At 35.4% G+C, this 16,095-nt stretch overlaps 1 protein-coding gene across 1 annotated transcript; it reads right to left on the bottom strand.

Annotated features, from left to right (window-relative positions):
• On the bottom strand, nt 1-3,776 carry LOC107554491 (nucleobindin-2-like). The gene is made up of 6 exons (XM_016236997.1): nt 3,690-3,776; nt 2,721-2,846; nt 2,279-2,386; nt 2,045-2,177; nt 1,673-1,776; nt 1-195 (listed from the first exon to the last, which is right to left on the bottom strand). The coding sequence occupies exons 1-6, from the start codon at nt 3,768-3,770 to the stop codon at nt 1-3; spliced, it is 747 nt and encodes a 248-aa protein (XP_016092483.1). The 5' UTR covers nt 3,771-3,776.
• Nucleotides 3,777-16,095: the final 12,319 nt, after the last annotated feature.

Raw genomic sequence — 16,095 nt, forward strand, 5'->3', positions numbered from 1 at the left:
TTAGCTTACAGGGTGATTGATTTTGGGATGGTCTGCATGTTTCTTCTTTATCTCTTCAAAGTGTTCCTCCTCTTTTTTGCGCGCATCCTCATCCAGTGTTTTAAGATGTTCCCTCCGATCGTGTTCCTTTGCCATCTCATACCTCTTGAAGTCTTCATGTCTTTCCTTGTCGAAGTTTTCCAGGTCATTAGTGGCCTCAATTTGACAAAATAAGGAAACAAAAAGAGAGGAAAATGTAAATGTGTGGAGACCAATAGATCATTATATACTGTAGATCTCCAAAATAATATTGAATTGCACTTGGTGAATAATACAAGCTAAGACTGTTGACCCTCACTGATGACAGTGATGTGTGCAAATCAAAGATGAAAAGAATCTATTTGGAAAAAAAAGAATCAGAGACGTTTTTGCTTTTAATTTAATTTTGGGCACTTAAAGCAACTGTTTTTAAGTTGTTTACCTTTATGTCAGTTTCAAAATCATTCTGACTTATAATAAGGTGAATGGCTTCTGTTTCTTTCCCTCGCTCCACCCAAACATCTGTTCTTGGACTATGTAAGTTTGGTGAACGGGTACAAAATTTCACAAAAAGGGCAGATTGGTTTACGGCAGCAACAAATGCATCTGTGCAGCTATCCATTGCAATTATGACAGTGATATAGCTCCAAAGTTGCAAAAGTACACAAAACTATGTACAAAAAGTATTTGTTTCATCTATGTTGTGACAAATATGTGGAATTTTTTATTTACGTTTGTACATTTAAATATGTCACATATTTACATTGCATTTACGGATTTTATCCAAAGCGACACTGCATTCAGGGTGTACATATTCAGAGTTCTGGCATGAAACTCTAGATGGCGCAGTCCGATAAGTCTAACTCAATCTGACCTAAGGACACCATCACATAGCACAGCTGATTGGTTCTCTCCTGTATCGGTAGCCAATGAGCTCGCTGCTCAACATTCAAATATATGATTAGTGCTTGCAGTAGCAGTTGCAGCATGCTTCAGAAACCCTCCACCTCCCCCAGCTCCACCTGTATAGATCTGCTACGAGAGGATTCATGTATGGTATATGGGGTTATTTCATGTGTTATATTTGCAGCAGCAATATTTCTTATATGCTGACAGCAGCATGTTGTGGATGTATTGGCAGTAGCAAGTCTCGGTACTTGCTCTGCTGCAGCAGCAGCGTAGCAGATCTATTCCGCCAAGACCAAATACATTAACATTGTCATGTACATTACCATGCCAATCCCTCCGAGAGTTGTCATGACAGAAATGATCAATTCCTTCATTCCCTAGACTCCATGACATTGGTGTTGCTAGCACCATGCTCTACACTTTGAGCTACAGGGATAAAACTATAAGGTTTTTATGACAGGTACAGTTACACAGAGACAAATTTACCTGCATTTTAATCACAAATACGCTAGGAGAAACAGCTAAATAAATAAATCCCCATAGTCATAGTGCCAAAAAAAAAAAAAAAAAAAAATATATATATATATATATATAAAATCTATTTATATAACAAATATTTAATATATAAGGAAATAAATATTTATGGCCAGTACATTTTACCTACCAAAAAAAAGTTGCCCTGAACGTAAGTGTGAAAACTGTGAGCGTAGAATAAAACCAACAGGAAGTCAGATATGGAGCCTACCGATTTAATGAGGCGATCCAAATCTTCCACTTCGAATGTATGTGGATTCATGTGATTCAGATGTTCAAACTGTTTCAGAAGTGCCTGGTGGTCCACTGTCATACCTTTAGGGAAATTAAGAGCATGTCATTTTTCATATATGTTTCTTGTCTTTGCAGCAGGCCAGAGTTACAGGTTTATAAAGTAAACTGTGATATGGGGAGTTTGATCAATGGCACTTTCAGATAAAACATTCTATATCCTCGCAAATCTGTGCTCTGTGAGCCTGGCGACCATAAATGAAACAAAGATGGTTGAGGACATTTTACAATATGCTCTAGTGCAAATGTGAGCCACAAAACAATAACAAAAGTAAAGTGCTGCCTGTGATACCTTTTTCTCCATTCATGTCTTGTTTGACTTTGATTAGGGTCCGCAGTCTGTTTACTTCTTGCCTCTTTAGCTCATCAAGTTTAGTTCGCACATGATGGCTGACAAAGTCCAACTCTTTAGCCAGTTTCCCTAGCTGTTTTCCCCACACAGAGAATGAGAGGTAAGCAATGGTGTTTAGATAATCCGACTAAGCCAGTCTCCAAAGTAGAATGGGGAAATAAAGTGGTGCAATACCTTGATGTCTTCCATGTCTGTGTTATGAAGTTTCTCTCTGAAATGTGGGTCCTTTTCCAGGAAATCAATAACCTCTCTGAGATATCGATCATAGTGCAATCCAGTGTCCTAAATGAATTGAAATTAGATGTACAGAGTGGAGTAAGGAAAAAACACTAGGGAGACTAAATCTTTTTTTAACCTATGTGAACATTTACAAAATGACTGAGCAATCAGAGTGTCTATGTAAGCTGAACACTCCTTATTATAAGGAGCACAGCTTATTATAAGCACCACATATGTAATGCCTGCTTACCAAACCTGTCTGAAGTGTCACACTGCATATTAGAGAGAAGCGTCACACCCATTTTAACACTATTAGTATAAAGACATGTTTGTCATAAGTTGTTAAAAACGTTTTTTTTTTCAAAAAGAGAGAAAAAAAAACAATCATATTACTTACTACACTTTTAGGTGGCTCCAGTTCCTCTACAGGAGGGCTCACTTTGGTCTTATCCACAGCAACTGGCAGTGCATCCAAACAAGCCCAGAGACACAATATCAAGAAGAAGTGTGATGGTCGCCACATCTGTGAGAGGACAAGAACATCACCACTGTCATTTCTGACATAGATGACTATCTAGATGGAATTACTGCATGTTTGAGATATGAAGATGTGTAAATGATCTATTAAGTATTATTATCAATATATTCTTTTACAATAGAATTATATCTTAAATTGTCCAGAACTTATTAAAATAAAATATATAATGTAGTATTTGCTTTTATAATAATAACAATTATAATGTACAATGTACAACACATTATGTACTAAATGACTTTATTTTCTTAATTTCTTTTTCTATGAACACAAAACTACAACGTTATTACTCCACCATTCGTGTCTTTAAGCAACATCAGTAGTAAAACAGAGCACAGCAGCTGACATTATAAGGAGCAACAGGTGAACACCTACCCTAAAAGATCCCCTGAGAGTTGTATTTATAAACTCGATGTTGCTGTTTTCGCCACAGATATAATCGCTCTGACAGCTCATTTGCAACTTGTTTTACCTGATGTGTGCTAAACACAGCTCCTTAACATAAACCCCGGCTGCTGAGACGTGTAGCCACGCCCCTCGCTCTGGTGATTGGAGAAACCATCGCGCTTCCGCCTTTGATTTCTTTTTCGCGTTGCTCTGTCATTGAACACGCAATCTGTCTGTCAAAGGTTCCCATGGTAACTTGGCAAGACGTTTGTTAGAAGAGGTACGTGGCGTTCGCGAGTCCAGCGTTCCACGAGTGTCGCCGTCATTCCCGCTTCTTCAGTGCTCCACAGAAAGCAAACCTATCACAACAGCTGTTATCACTGCATCAGTAGTAAAACAGAGCACAGCAGCTGACATTATAAGGAGCAACAGGTGAACACCTACCCTAAAAGATCCCCTGAGAGTTGTATTTATAAACTCGATGTTGCTCTTTTCGCCACAGATATAATCGCTCTGACAGCTCATTTGCAACTTGTTTTACCTGATGTGTGCTAAACACAGCTCCTTAACATAAACCCCGGCTGCTGAGACGTGTAGCCACGCCCCTCGCTCTGGTGATTGGAGAAACCATCGCGCTTCCGCCTTTGATTTCTTTTTCGCGTTGCTCTGTCATTGAACACGCAATCTGTCTGTCAAAGGTTCCCATGGTAACTTGGCAAGACGTTTGTTAGAAGAGGTACGTGGCGTTCGCGAGTCCAGCGTTCCACGAGTGTCGCCGTCATTCCCGCTTCTTCAGTGCTCCACAGAAAGCAAACCTATCACAACAGCTGTTATCACTTAAGCTTGGCTGTTGTTTGTAAGGTGGGTCATGACGCTACATTCCAGAATGTTGAAACTGGAACAAACTGATTTGGTTTAGGAAAAAAAAAAAGGTAGGAACCACTAATCTATATAGGCTAAATGAGCTTATAGATCAGTGGTAAGAACATAATGTTATGTATGTAATATGTAATAATACACCTTAAAAATATGTTTTCCCCTAGCAATTTAGTGGCCAAATAAGACAATTTCAGACATTTTTTAAATTTTAATTTTACAGTTTGTAAGTCTTTGTATCAAGTAAATGGTGAGTTGGTGCATTTTCCGTGCCTGTTTTCAATATTTTCCTCGCATATTTTGATTATTCACTCACTGCCTCTCCTTCCAGTCTATTAAACGTTTGTATCCCTCAGAAACTATTTAAGAATAAAAGAGCATAATTCACCTGTTAAATGTCTTGAAATGTAAACATTTGAAGTAAGGAATGAAGTCCACCGAGGGGTTTTTTTTCTTTGTGTATTTGTATGTGACATACAGCTAGATTAGACAATAGACTACAGCTCTGGGTGTTAAAAAACGTAAACACAGCTCAATATTACACTCAATTCTAGACCAAATCAGCATAAGTTAAATGTGGCTTTTACAGTGATTACATTGTATTTAGCTGCTGTATCCTTTTAGTAGATATAATAATGGGAGGGTTTGTTATAAATTATATCCTTATGATTTGCAATGTATACATCTAGCCTTTAGATGGCACTTAAAGCCTACCAATGAAATACTGCAGTCCCCTTCTAAACATGAGTAGATACAGTATCAAGTGCTTGTTAATGTTTATGTAACTGAAAGCAAAGGCATATCCAAGTTTACATTCTTTCTTTTTAAGGTAATCAATTAATTTTGATGCCTTTATATCTGTGTACATACACCTCAAAATAGCATAGGATATTAGGAACGACAACTTCCACTATTTCTCTAAGGTTGAGTTTGCATCGAGTCTAATGTTGTTTTGCGTTGGTTGCTGTTTGTTTTGTTGTTATTGCTTCCCTCCTCCCTTACACCTCTGTTTTGTTTGACTTTGCTGATTGTTTGGCATTTGTTCTTATTTTTTGTCTTAAACTCTGTTTGACTAGTAGTTTTGTGTTTGCCTGTTTTTGTGCAGAAAGTAATTTAAGCATTTCTAACTTTCCAGCAGCTAACCTGATAGGTTAGTTGAAAAAGCAGGCTGTTTTTTTGGCATATTTAGGGTAATAATGTTGTTGTTGTTTTTTTGTAATAATGCATTTGGCTTTTGCTGATCTTTTTGTTGTTATTTAATTAATTCATTTTAAATGTGTTACTTCCAAGGTAATATAGTCAGGAAAATCAGCTTTATTAAGTGCATTTAGAAAAGTCAGATTATTTTCAAAAGATTATTTCAGGTCCTGCTTCTGTAATACTGCATTTGGCCATCATCTAGCACAGTGTCACTATCCTTATTTGTTCCCACCTTGACTAACCCTGAGCATATGTTGTTCTCATAACCTCCTGAAAACAGCTGCTGTTTAAAGAATCTTATCTACAGATAGATCAATAGAGCCATCTGGTGGTTTTTCGTAGATTTAATCTACAAAACAACAAAGACATTTGAGCAATATAATTAAACTGGCTGTTTGTGTGTCTGGAAATACATGAATAAAATGAATACTAGAATATAAAGTCCACTAGTGAAAATCCTTCTGTTGTGCATATTTGTAATTTAATATATTTAAATAATATACATTCTTATTGCAATTCTTCTGTTATATTATACATTTATATAATATAATACAAACATAAATACTATATAATATATATATATATATATATATATATATATATATACATACATACAGTACTTTTGTGGTTGAGGTCAGTTTGAATTAATTAATGGCTACTTTTAAATTAATAAATTTTTTGGCATGGCTACAGTGAAGACTTTTACATTGTTATAAAAAAGAAATTTTTTGCAAAATCTGCATTTTCAAAATGATTTATGTGACACTGAAGACTGGAGTAATGGCTGCTAAAAATCCAGCTTTGCCATCACAGCTATAAATTACTGTGGGGGAAGTCATGGCCTGATGGTTAGAGAGTTGGACTCGTAACCCAAAGGTTGTGGGTTCGAGTCTCGTACCGGCAGGGATTGTAGGTGGGGGGGGATATCACTTGGATCGTGCCTCAAAACCCCTGATGTGCTACAGCCCTATTATGAAACTTCCTAACAGTTACACCACAAGGGGAAGATGTGGCCTAATGGTTAGAGTGTTGGACTCGTAACCCAAAGGTTGTGGGTTCAAATCTCGTACCGGCAGGGTTGTAGGTGGGGGGGGTGGATGTACAGCGCTCTCTCCCACCTTCAATACCACGACTGAGATGCCCTTGAGCAAGACACCCAACCCCCAACTGCTCCCCGGGTGCTGCAGCAAAAAAATGTCTGCCCACTGCTCCGGGGGTGTGTGTGTGTGGATAAATGCAGAGCACTAATTCCGAATATGGGTCACCATACTTGGCCACATGTCACGTCACTTTTTTTTTATTTTTTTACACTTTAAAATATATTAAAAATAGAAAACAATCAATTTAAATTGTAATAATTTTAATAAATGTATTGATGAAATACATTTGATCAAAGAAATGTATTGGTGAGCATGAGATACATATGTCAAAAACATTAAAAAATCTGACTATACATTTTTTGAAGGGTAGTATATACATTTTTCAGTATAACAATTTTGAGTGAAAAGCTGATTGGAGAATTTGAAATATTTTCTCATTATTACAAATGTTCAAAATCCTAAAACTTAGTTTATTTCCAGTTTTAAATTAGATTATGATTTACAGATTTGTATGTGGTCTCATATTTTTGAGCCCTATTGTATTCATTGTTCAGTAATGACAATTCAGCAATTCAGATATATACAGTATTATGAATGAATAGAATAAGGCCTGTAAAACATTTTGAACCAAAGAGCAAAAATAGTGGGAGTTTAGTGGGAAGTTCTAAGTTTCTGTACTAATATACCGAAGATCAAAAGTGTGGCGTATCTCTGCAGTACCGCTCCAGTGCTTCAAGGTGCAGGAATCAACCCATATTTCCATAACTAGATGGCCTCTGTGATGTTGCATGGCTGTAGCAATTTACCACTAAACACCCCACACAGATGCTAAAGGTGCAGTCTGTGTAGGCGTATATAAATAAGGCATAATCCTTTGTGATTGGAATTAATATATACACGTGGGTCTGAGGAGTCGCAGAAGTACCTCTGTGTGAAGTGCTGACAAGGCTGTGGGGCCAAACGGCCGGCAAGAACTCCACAATGCAGATGGATAGAGGAGGAGTTCTGCTTCAGCTCGGCTATGATTTATAGGCCCTGAGAGGAGACCGTGCATCTTTATGTCTGTGTGTGTGTGTTTGTGTGTATAATGTGTTGTTGTGAGCAAGATTTTTGAATTCTGACTTGTTGATGTGACAAACGTTGCTTTTCCGTACAAGCTTCTCTAAAAGATATAGAAGGGTTGTCTAAGGTAGTGTATACGCTGCTAGCCAAAAGTTTGGAATAGTTAGGATTTATAAAAAAATTAAAAAAAAAAAAACCTTTTTGGATAAAGTATTTTATGCTCACCAAAAAAAATTTGGAATAGTTATGATTTAAAAAAAAACATTTTTAAAAAACATAAATAAAAACCTTTTTGTATAAAGTCTCTTATGCTCACCAAGGCTAAATTAATTCAAATACATTCCAAAATGACTAAATGTAATGTAATGTAAATGCAACATGAACATTTAATGAAACTTTCTGAAAATTGCAAATCCTGTATCCCAATTGAGACATCTACAACAAAAAATAAATAAAATTCAAAAAATCAAAGCTGTTAAATTTTCAAATCAAATATTAATAAAACAGTAGAATGATCACTAGTGAAATAACAAGAGTTCAAATATAAAAATATAGATATCAACATGAACATTTAATGAAACTTTCTGAAAATTGCAAATCCTATATCCCAATTGAGACATCTACAACAAAAAATAAATAAAATTCAAAAAATCGAAGCTGTTAAATTTTCAAATCAAATATTAATAAAACAGTAGAATGATCACTAGTGAAATAACAAGAGTTCAAATATAAAAATATAGATATATATATGATCAATGCATCAATTCATATCGATGTATCATTACACCCAATACGTATTTATATTTGTATGCTTCTGAAGGAGATTTGATTTGTAATAACCAGGGCTGTCAACTGATTAACATTTTTAATCTAATTACTTACACGATGAGGAGATTAATTAATCGATTAATCACAGCAAATCTGGCTCAGAAATTAGCCCCAATAAATAATTTTAAGCCATTATTGTGTTAAATGAAAAACGCATCAAACAGACTTTACAAAAAGTAGCGTTAGAAATAAATTTTTAATTTTACTTTTTTGGGTAAACTAAAATATGGATTTATATTTTCATATTTTTTTATTAATATGGAAATGCTGAATTCTTTTTTTTTAATGAAATGATACTCTAAATAAGAAAATAAAACTTCCAGCAGGTGGCAGTCAATGTCTTAATGAGTGAGTCATTGAGTCATTCATTCACTTGATTAGTTTCATTCAGGAATTAAATAAATGGCTGTATAGGCCATTGAATCATTGGTTCACCCAATTAGTTTTAATATAAATGTTTTATATAATTGCATTAAGGTGTGCTTTGATCAGTTAATTAATTCACTGGGAATTGAACCCATGATCTTGTGTTTGATTCCCAAGGCCTTATCATGTTGAATGAACTGGAAAACCTCAATATGTAAAAAACCTACAAAAGTACATTTAGATGTAGGTCTACTTGATTTTTTTTATTCAACCTTTTAAATTAAGCTTTACTCTTCATGACTTGACATAATTGGATGAAGGAAATTAATTCAAGTCTCACTCACATGTCATTGCCTCCAAGTTACCTTAGAATTCACCATCTGGAGCCAAGAGGGGTGTCTATACAGCTTCAATGAGAATATCAAAGACTCTCCCAAAAGATCTGGTGTCTTACAATAAAACAGAGAAGCTTTTGAAGTGTCACTGTTCAAATATGGCACTTGGCTTTCAAATAAAATTCAAGTGACTTGGAATGCTGCTCTCTAGGAACGGACTGCAGTGCATTTCAAATATATGCCTTGACACTTTGCTGAAGAGTATTTGATTTGTAATAACCAGGGCTGTCAACTGATTAACATTTTTAATCTAATTACTTACACGATGAGGAGATTAATTAATCGATTAATCACAGCAAATCTGGCTCAGAAATTTGCCCCAATAAATAATTTTAAGCCATTATTGTGTTAAATGAGAAACGCATCAAACAGACTTTACAAAAAGTAGCGTTAGAAATAAAGGTTTAATTTTACATTTTTGGGTAAACTAAAATATGGATTTATATTTTCATATTTTTTTATTAATATGGAAATGCTGAATTCTTTTTTTTAAATGAAATGATACTCTAAATAAGAAAATAAAACTTCCAGCAGGTGACAGTCAATGTCTTAATGAGTGAGTCATTGAGTCATTCATTCACTTGATTAGTTTCATTCAGGAATTAAATAAATGGCTGTATAGGCCATTGAATCATTGGTTCACCCAATTAGTTTTAATATAAATGTTTTATATAATTGCATTAAGGTGTGCTTTGATCAGTTAATTCATTCACTGGGAATTGAACCCATGATCTTGTGTTTGATTCCCAAGGCCTTATCATGTTGAATGAACTGGAAAACCTCAATATGTAAAAAACCTACAAAAGTACATTTAGATGTAGGTCTACTTGATTTTTTTTATTCAACCTTTTAAATTAAGCTTTACTCTTCATGACTTGACATAATTGGATGAAGGAAATTAATTCAAGTCTCACTCACATGTCATTGCCTCCAAGTTACCTTAGAATTCACCATCTGGAGCCAAGAGGGGTGTCTATACAGCTTCAATGAGAATATCAAAGACTCTCCCAAAAGATCTGGTGTCTTACAATAAAACAGAGAAGCTTTTGAAGTGTCACTGTTCAAATATGGCACTTGGCTTTCAAATAAAATTCAAGTGACTTGGAATGCTGCTCTCTAGGAACGGACTGCAGTGCATTTCAAATATATGCCTTGACACTTTGCTGAAGAGTGATTTCACTTGGAAATTGGTAGGAAAATAGTCGGACCCTTTTGACAAATGGCAGTTGGCCTTGTCAGACAAGAGACCAGCGTAATTTTGCCTTTCTGCTCATGCTGCAACATTGTATTGTGTTTGTATGAGTATTTCGGCACCATTTAACAAATAGCAATTGTGTGCGTTTCTGATGAGAAATCTCATAGCATTGTCTTGGTGTATTGTCTGGTCCTTTCGACAAATTGTCCAGTGTTTTATGCTTTCGATCACCCCTCATCTCTTAATGGGCTGCTGTTCTTCTGCCCTAGAGCACTGACTATAACGTTTGACTCATGGTACATTAGACCTGCAGTGTTAGCAGTGGGAGGAAAAAGAGTGAGACGGAGAGAGCATGTGCATTAAGTCCTCTTGTAATGGGTCAGGCCTCTTAAACAGTCTGGCTGTGCTTTATTCCACGTTAGTTATTTGTTAGCCGCTAGAAATAGATTTCAGACCTGCGGCGTCATGGTGTGAATCCTGATTATTCTGGACAATAAAACAATTTCAAACCGTTTGCCAAGGTAAAGGCTTTGGACATGGCCACATACATGCACGAACACACACCTGTGTTCTATTCATTATTGTTCCTCCCAAATGCTGGAAGCACATGCAGGATCAACAGTAGCGGCCACAGCTCCGCTCATTATTATTCCATACAAAAACAACACCGACCTCACATCGTTCCCTTCATACACAGCCAGTCAGCTTACAAAATAGGGTCAGGCTTCGTAAATGGAAGGCCATGTTCTAGTCTCTCCAGCACTGCCAGTATTGCCCCAGTGCAATTTGCTTGTGCACTTTTCTGGCTGTCCAACTGACCATTTGCACAGGCTTTGAGTTGCAACATTTAATAAAACACCAGAGTGATTCTAGCATATGGGGAATGTAGCTTGGCAGGCACTGTAATTAAGTTTCCTTTTTAATCTACATGTAGTTTTATGATGCTCTATCAGAGAACTTTGCTGAGAACGACACGGTTGGCAGAACTTTAGAGGAACTTATAAAAGAGTGATTGTAGAAAGGAAATTTGTAACAGGCCCTATGGCCTACATTACAGAATGTTCTTAAAAAAATTATATTCACGGCTCATATTCGTGGCTCTTGATCTTCATTCTACCTTAGTCGGTTGTTCACTTAATCATATAGTAAATTAATGTCATTTTTCACCCCGGGAAGATTCCGTTCTCAATTAAGATAAATTACTTCCATGATGAGTCAGTTTGCATGACTGTATCAATATCTGTCTCTCACCATCTGTTTTCAAATGCACAGGGATACAAAAAAAGTTACTTTTAAATTTGAAAGTAGCCCGCCAGCAGGTGGCAGCAAGTTGACTGTCTTATTAAGTTATTGAGGCATTCAAACAATTCGTTCAAACGGCTGATTCATTCAAGAATGAAGCAAGCGCCTGTCTTTATGGATGGACCACTGAATCATTGACTCAAATTATTAATTAAAAAATGTGAATCATTCAGTAGCCTAACGAAACACCGCTGACGCGGTGTGTTGCTCAGAGATGCGCGACATTTCTGCTGCTAAATTTGTTTGGAACTATTTTCGTTAAACAAATCAAGCAAAAACAGTCAAAATGACATTATTGTACTAAAATATATGCCCTAAGTCACTTAATATTAACTACTTGTTTGAAGTCTTGTTTAAAATCAATGTCGAATTTAACTTTTTAAAAAGTTTTAAATAATAAAGTTATAATTACATAATAATATGTATACTTCAATTATTTTTTGTTATAGGCTATAAACATTTAAATGGTGGCTGTCATAAAACTTGATGGATTTTTTCAAACATAAATTTAACACCAAAGAACAGTAACAATTATAAGGAAGAAGTTATATGGTGCATATATTTAGCAACATGCCCCTCTCTACAGTTTATTTTTCAGATGACTAATGAGTTTATGGTCACCGAATATGTTTTTCTGAGGTAAATGGGACATTACGTGGCATTGTTTACAAGACGTTATATTGACGTCTTTGAAACATTGATTGAGCAATTGCATGAGACAGGACGCGGCTTGTAAAGTTGTACTCTTTCTTTTAACTTACCTTCAGATGTTTAGTCATGTTTATTTTGTTGAAACTGGTATTAATGTGGAGGAGATGATCAGTTTACGTGCGCCTCGTGCTGCCGCGTCTGTTGAACTGAGGTGCTACAGCGATCTGTCACTTCACATTAAACAGCGCCAAAATGGCATTTATTGTTTGAATACTGCAATACAATGAACAGAATTTGAAATCTGAGACTGTTTCATATTAAAAGTACCAAAGCACAATGCTTATTGCGATATATTGGATGAGAAGTGCTCTTCAACGTACCGTCCATTAGCTGAAAACAGGCTAGAATAATTGATTCTTGGGATTTAAGAATCGATATCGTTCCGTAAAAATGAGAATCGGTTAATTTTGAGATATTGATATTTTTTACCCAGCCCTATTACCAGACTTACAAACTGCATTTATTATATCTTAAGAATTCATGATTTTAACCCCTTCATGTTTGGTATCGTTCTAAAGGTCTCTGTGCGATTGGTAAATTGGCCTCAATTTCACAGTAGTCACTTGTATTGAGAAATATTGAAAACTTTTGTAGAATTGTGTTCTGCTGAGGAGGGGGTGTGTCACCCTTTAGGGGTCTATGAGAATGTTTATCTATCTCCAGCCAGGTGTGACCCTGGATCGCGAGAACCTAAACAACCAAAAGGTCTTTTAGGTTTTTACAACTGATTTGAAGATTTCTTTGTTGTCTGGTCTGAGTATATAAGGGAAGTGACGAAACACTACTTTGGGATTCTATAACCAGAAACTGCCATACAGTGTGTGAGAGTCTCTGGAGCTCTGCACCAGAACTCTTGCTGCTGTGTTTAATTCTGAATTGGCTTCTAATTGTTTCATTATGTAATTGGCCTGATACAATTTTACCTGACAAATAATAAATTGTTATATTTGATTTATTCTGATCTCTTCTGAAATAATTTTTCAAGTAGATTAATGTGTAGTGGTATTTCCGCAAATCTGCATTCAGGACAGATCATATGGAAGCACCGATGGATGAACCATGGGGAACACCATTAGGGGCTTCTGATTTCTGACTGGCACTGGCTTAACACGGTGTAGCTCTCGTGGTTATAGGGAAAAATACACTTTTTGTTATGAGCATGCAGGGTGCAGCTCACAACCACTCTGCATCCTCCGAGTAGGTTTAGAACTGACAAGTTTGTGTCCGTGAGTTCACTATCGGCCGAGTGCAATTCCTGTGTGATACCTGGTCCCTAATGAACGAATAATTGAAAGTATGGGATTTCTAGAATACTCAGATATCTAAATTAATAAACAATCGATATTTGTGATCAGTTTTTAATTAGAAACATTGTCTAAATTTAGTGATCACTTAAAATTGGAGTCAGATTGAAAACGGAGCTAGACTAAAATTAAGTAAAAGACCGAATACTCATTAAACCTACAACCAGGCCACTGGATTCCGCTTTTTGGGCCGGCAGGTGGATTCTTACAGTTTTGTTCATAAAGTCTGCAGATAATCAGCAGTGCACTTGATCATACTTTTCTAAAGAGTACTTATTGAAATAATATACTTTAAAACAATATACTTAAGTGAGAACTGAATGTGATGTTTTCAGATACTGCATGTTGTTTAAAATTAAATGAAAATATATTGGAGTTTAAAGATATATTAAATGCTGTTATTTGAACATAAAGTGCTTTTTGACCCACCTAAGTAGGGCTTAAGTACATCTTTATATGCAATTTCATAAGTACTTCTAATGTGTTTGAAATACTTCTAATGTGTTTGAAATATAGTTAGTGTGCTGCCGAATGTACTGACAAACATCTATCTAAATTATACTTTGATGTCTTTTCTATTGAAACTTGTATTTGTATTTAAATATCTGTATAATTACACACTTTTAATGATGACGTTGCAGTTAAGAACATATGAAATAGATTAACTTTAAATGTAATATTAATTAGGTACTTTATATAACCAAGTGTTGTAGTTTGTTCAATACATAAGTGTACTTCTTTAAAAGCATGTTCAAAGATTAGAACAATGATTTAAAATGTATTTTGATGTAAAACTTTTAATTTGACATTATTAGGATGTGCACTTTTTAAGTGTATTGAAGTATGCTCAGAAACATCATGAAATCGTTACGACAGTCATGAAATTGTACTGTTTTTAAGTGCACTTAAGTGGCTTTTTTCATTAATATTATGCTATCTTCAAGCAAGTTTTGACGTGCACATTCGAAACAATTAAGTTATTTTTCACAAGGGCAGCAGAATTCTCTGTGCTGATTTTAGTGAAAATCTGGATTTGAGAGTATAGGCATGCACTAATATTGAAAATCTTGCTGATTTTCATTTTATTTCATACTTTAAATATAGCTAGTTGCTATTATAAATTATATACTACTTAAACAGAAAATTCTAAGCAGCATTATAAGAAAAAATTAAGTGCGTATAGAGAAAGGAGCTCTGGAATGTTGGTTAGTTAGTCCTTGATAGAGAACAGAGCACAGAGAATTTGAATAGTTTATAGCATTATACTAGGGTATTATGCAAGAAAGTGTGTGCATGCTTGTGTGTGTGTATGAACTGTACAGTTCAAAGTAACTGTACCATTTTTTTCAAGACATGAACTTTTATTCATTGTTATGCACAAATGCAATACGCTCTGCTATCATTACATATGTGTGGCAACTTAAAACTGCCTTAAGGAGATACAAATGAAAATTCTGCCATCATTTAGTCGCCCTCATGTTGTTGGAAATGACTTTTTTTCTCCTGTGGATCACAGAAGAAGAACAATGCCATGTCATGACATGTCATATGATGAGACATTATAAAAGTGTGATTTCTAGACCTGGAAAAGTCATGTAACTGAATAAAAACTAAAACTGACATTCTGGCATTTTATGTCCTTATACTATATATCTATAATCCTTATCCAGAGAATCATAAACCATTAAATACAAGGGACCTTTGAATAATTTTGTGGACAATGAGAGGCCTTGGAGTCAAATGAGAATTCGTTGGTGTAATATATCACTATGACTTTAATTTAGTGCTAGATAATGGAAAAAGCTATCCAAATCTTAAAACAGGTGAAAACAATTAAATATCCAATATCTTTAAATTAAAAAGGAGCTAATATTGGCTTATGCTGTGCAGCATGGTACTAATATATTGTGCATCCCTAGAGAGGTCTACACTCTTATTGATTGTTGAAAGCATAATAAAAATTGACTCAAAATATGGCATAAACAAACATTCAAAGTGCATGTGGGAGATGTGTAAAAATTTATGAATGCTTGGATTTCTGCTGAGATTTGCGTAGGTCTCTGTGTGGGCCTAATCAGTTACATTTTTCATAATCTCCAGCAGGCTCTTATTACAGCGCTGATACAGTAAAGTGGTGCAAAGACTTTGTCTTTTTTACAACAGATCTAGAAAAAAAAACCCACAACCATTTTTTTGACAAGTATGTCAAATGTGATGAATCCTGTGCAGGTTGTTTGACTGAAGCACAGTTCCTTTGTGGTAATTAGAGAATGAAATATTAGTTGACAGAGATGCTGTTAATTAAAATACCTAAATGTGCACTGAAGTGTACAACTCCTGCCAAGGTTTGCTGCTATGTGTTGGCTGATTAGGTGCTTTTTTGAAGAACAGAGCCACGGCCTCATGCTTTGATACGGTTTCATATCTAGGTATCACAAGCTCTCTGGCTCTCAGATGGTTTGATTAGCACTTGCAAGATGTTCCCTTAGATCCTCTGACTTCACATAAACA

This window comes from Sinocyclocheilus grahami, unplaced genomic scaffold (genome assembly GCF_001515645.1).
Source record: "Sinocyclocheilus grahami isolate Dianchi unplaced genomic scaffold, SAMN03320097.WGS_v1.1 scaffold503.1, whole genome shotgun sequence".
In the NCBI taxonomy this organism is placed as follows: Eukaryota; Metazoa; Chordata; class Actinopteri; order Cypriniformes; family Cyprinidae; genus Sinocyclocheilus; species Sinocyclocheilus grahami.

What these genes read in the sequence shown, in the direction of transcription:
- LOC107554491 (XM_016236997.1), bottom strand. Translation starts at nt 3,770, where the DNA reads ATGAGCTGTCAGAGCGATTATATCTGTGGCGAAAAGAGCAACATCGAG. An exon ending in CTCTCAGGGGATCTTTTAGG is followed by an intron (nt 2,847 to 3,689) that starts GTAGGTGTTCAC and finishes GTCCTCTCACAG; the next exon opens with ATGTGGCGACCATCACACTT. An exon ending in AGACATGAATGGAGAAAAAG is followed by an intron (nt 1,777 to 2,044) that starts GTATCACAGGCA and finishes ATTTCCCTAAAG; the next exon opens with GTATGACAGTGGACCACCAG.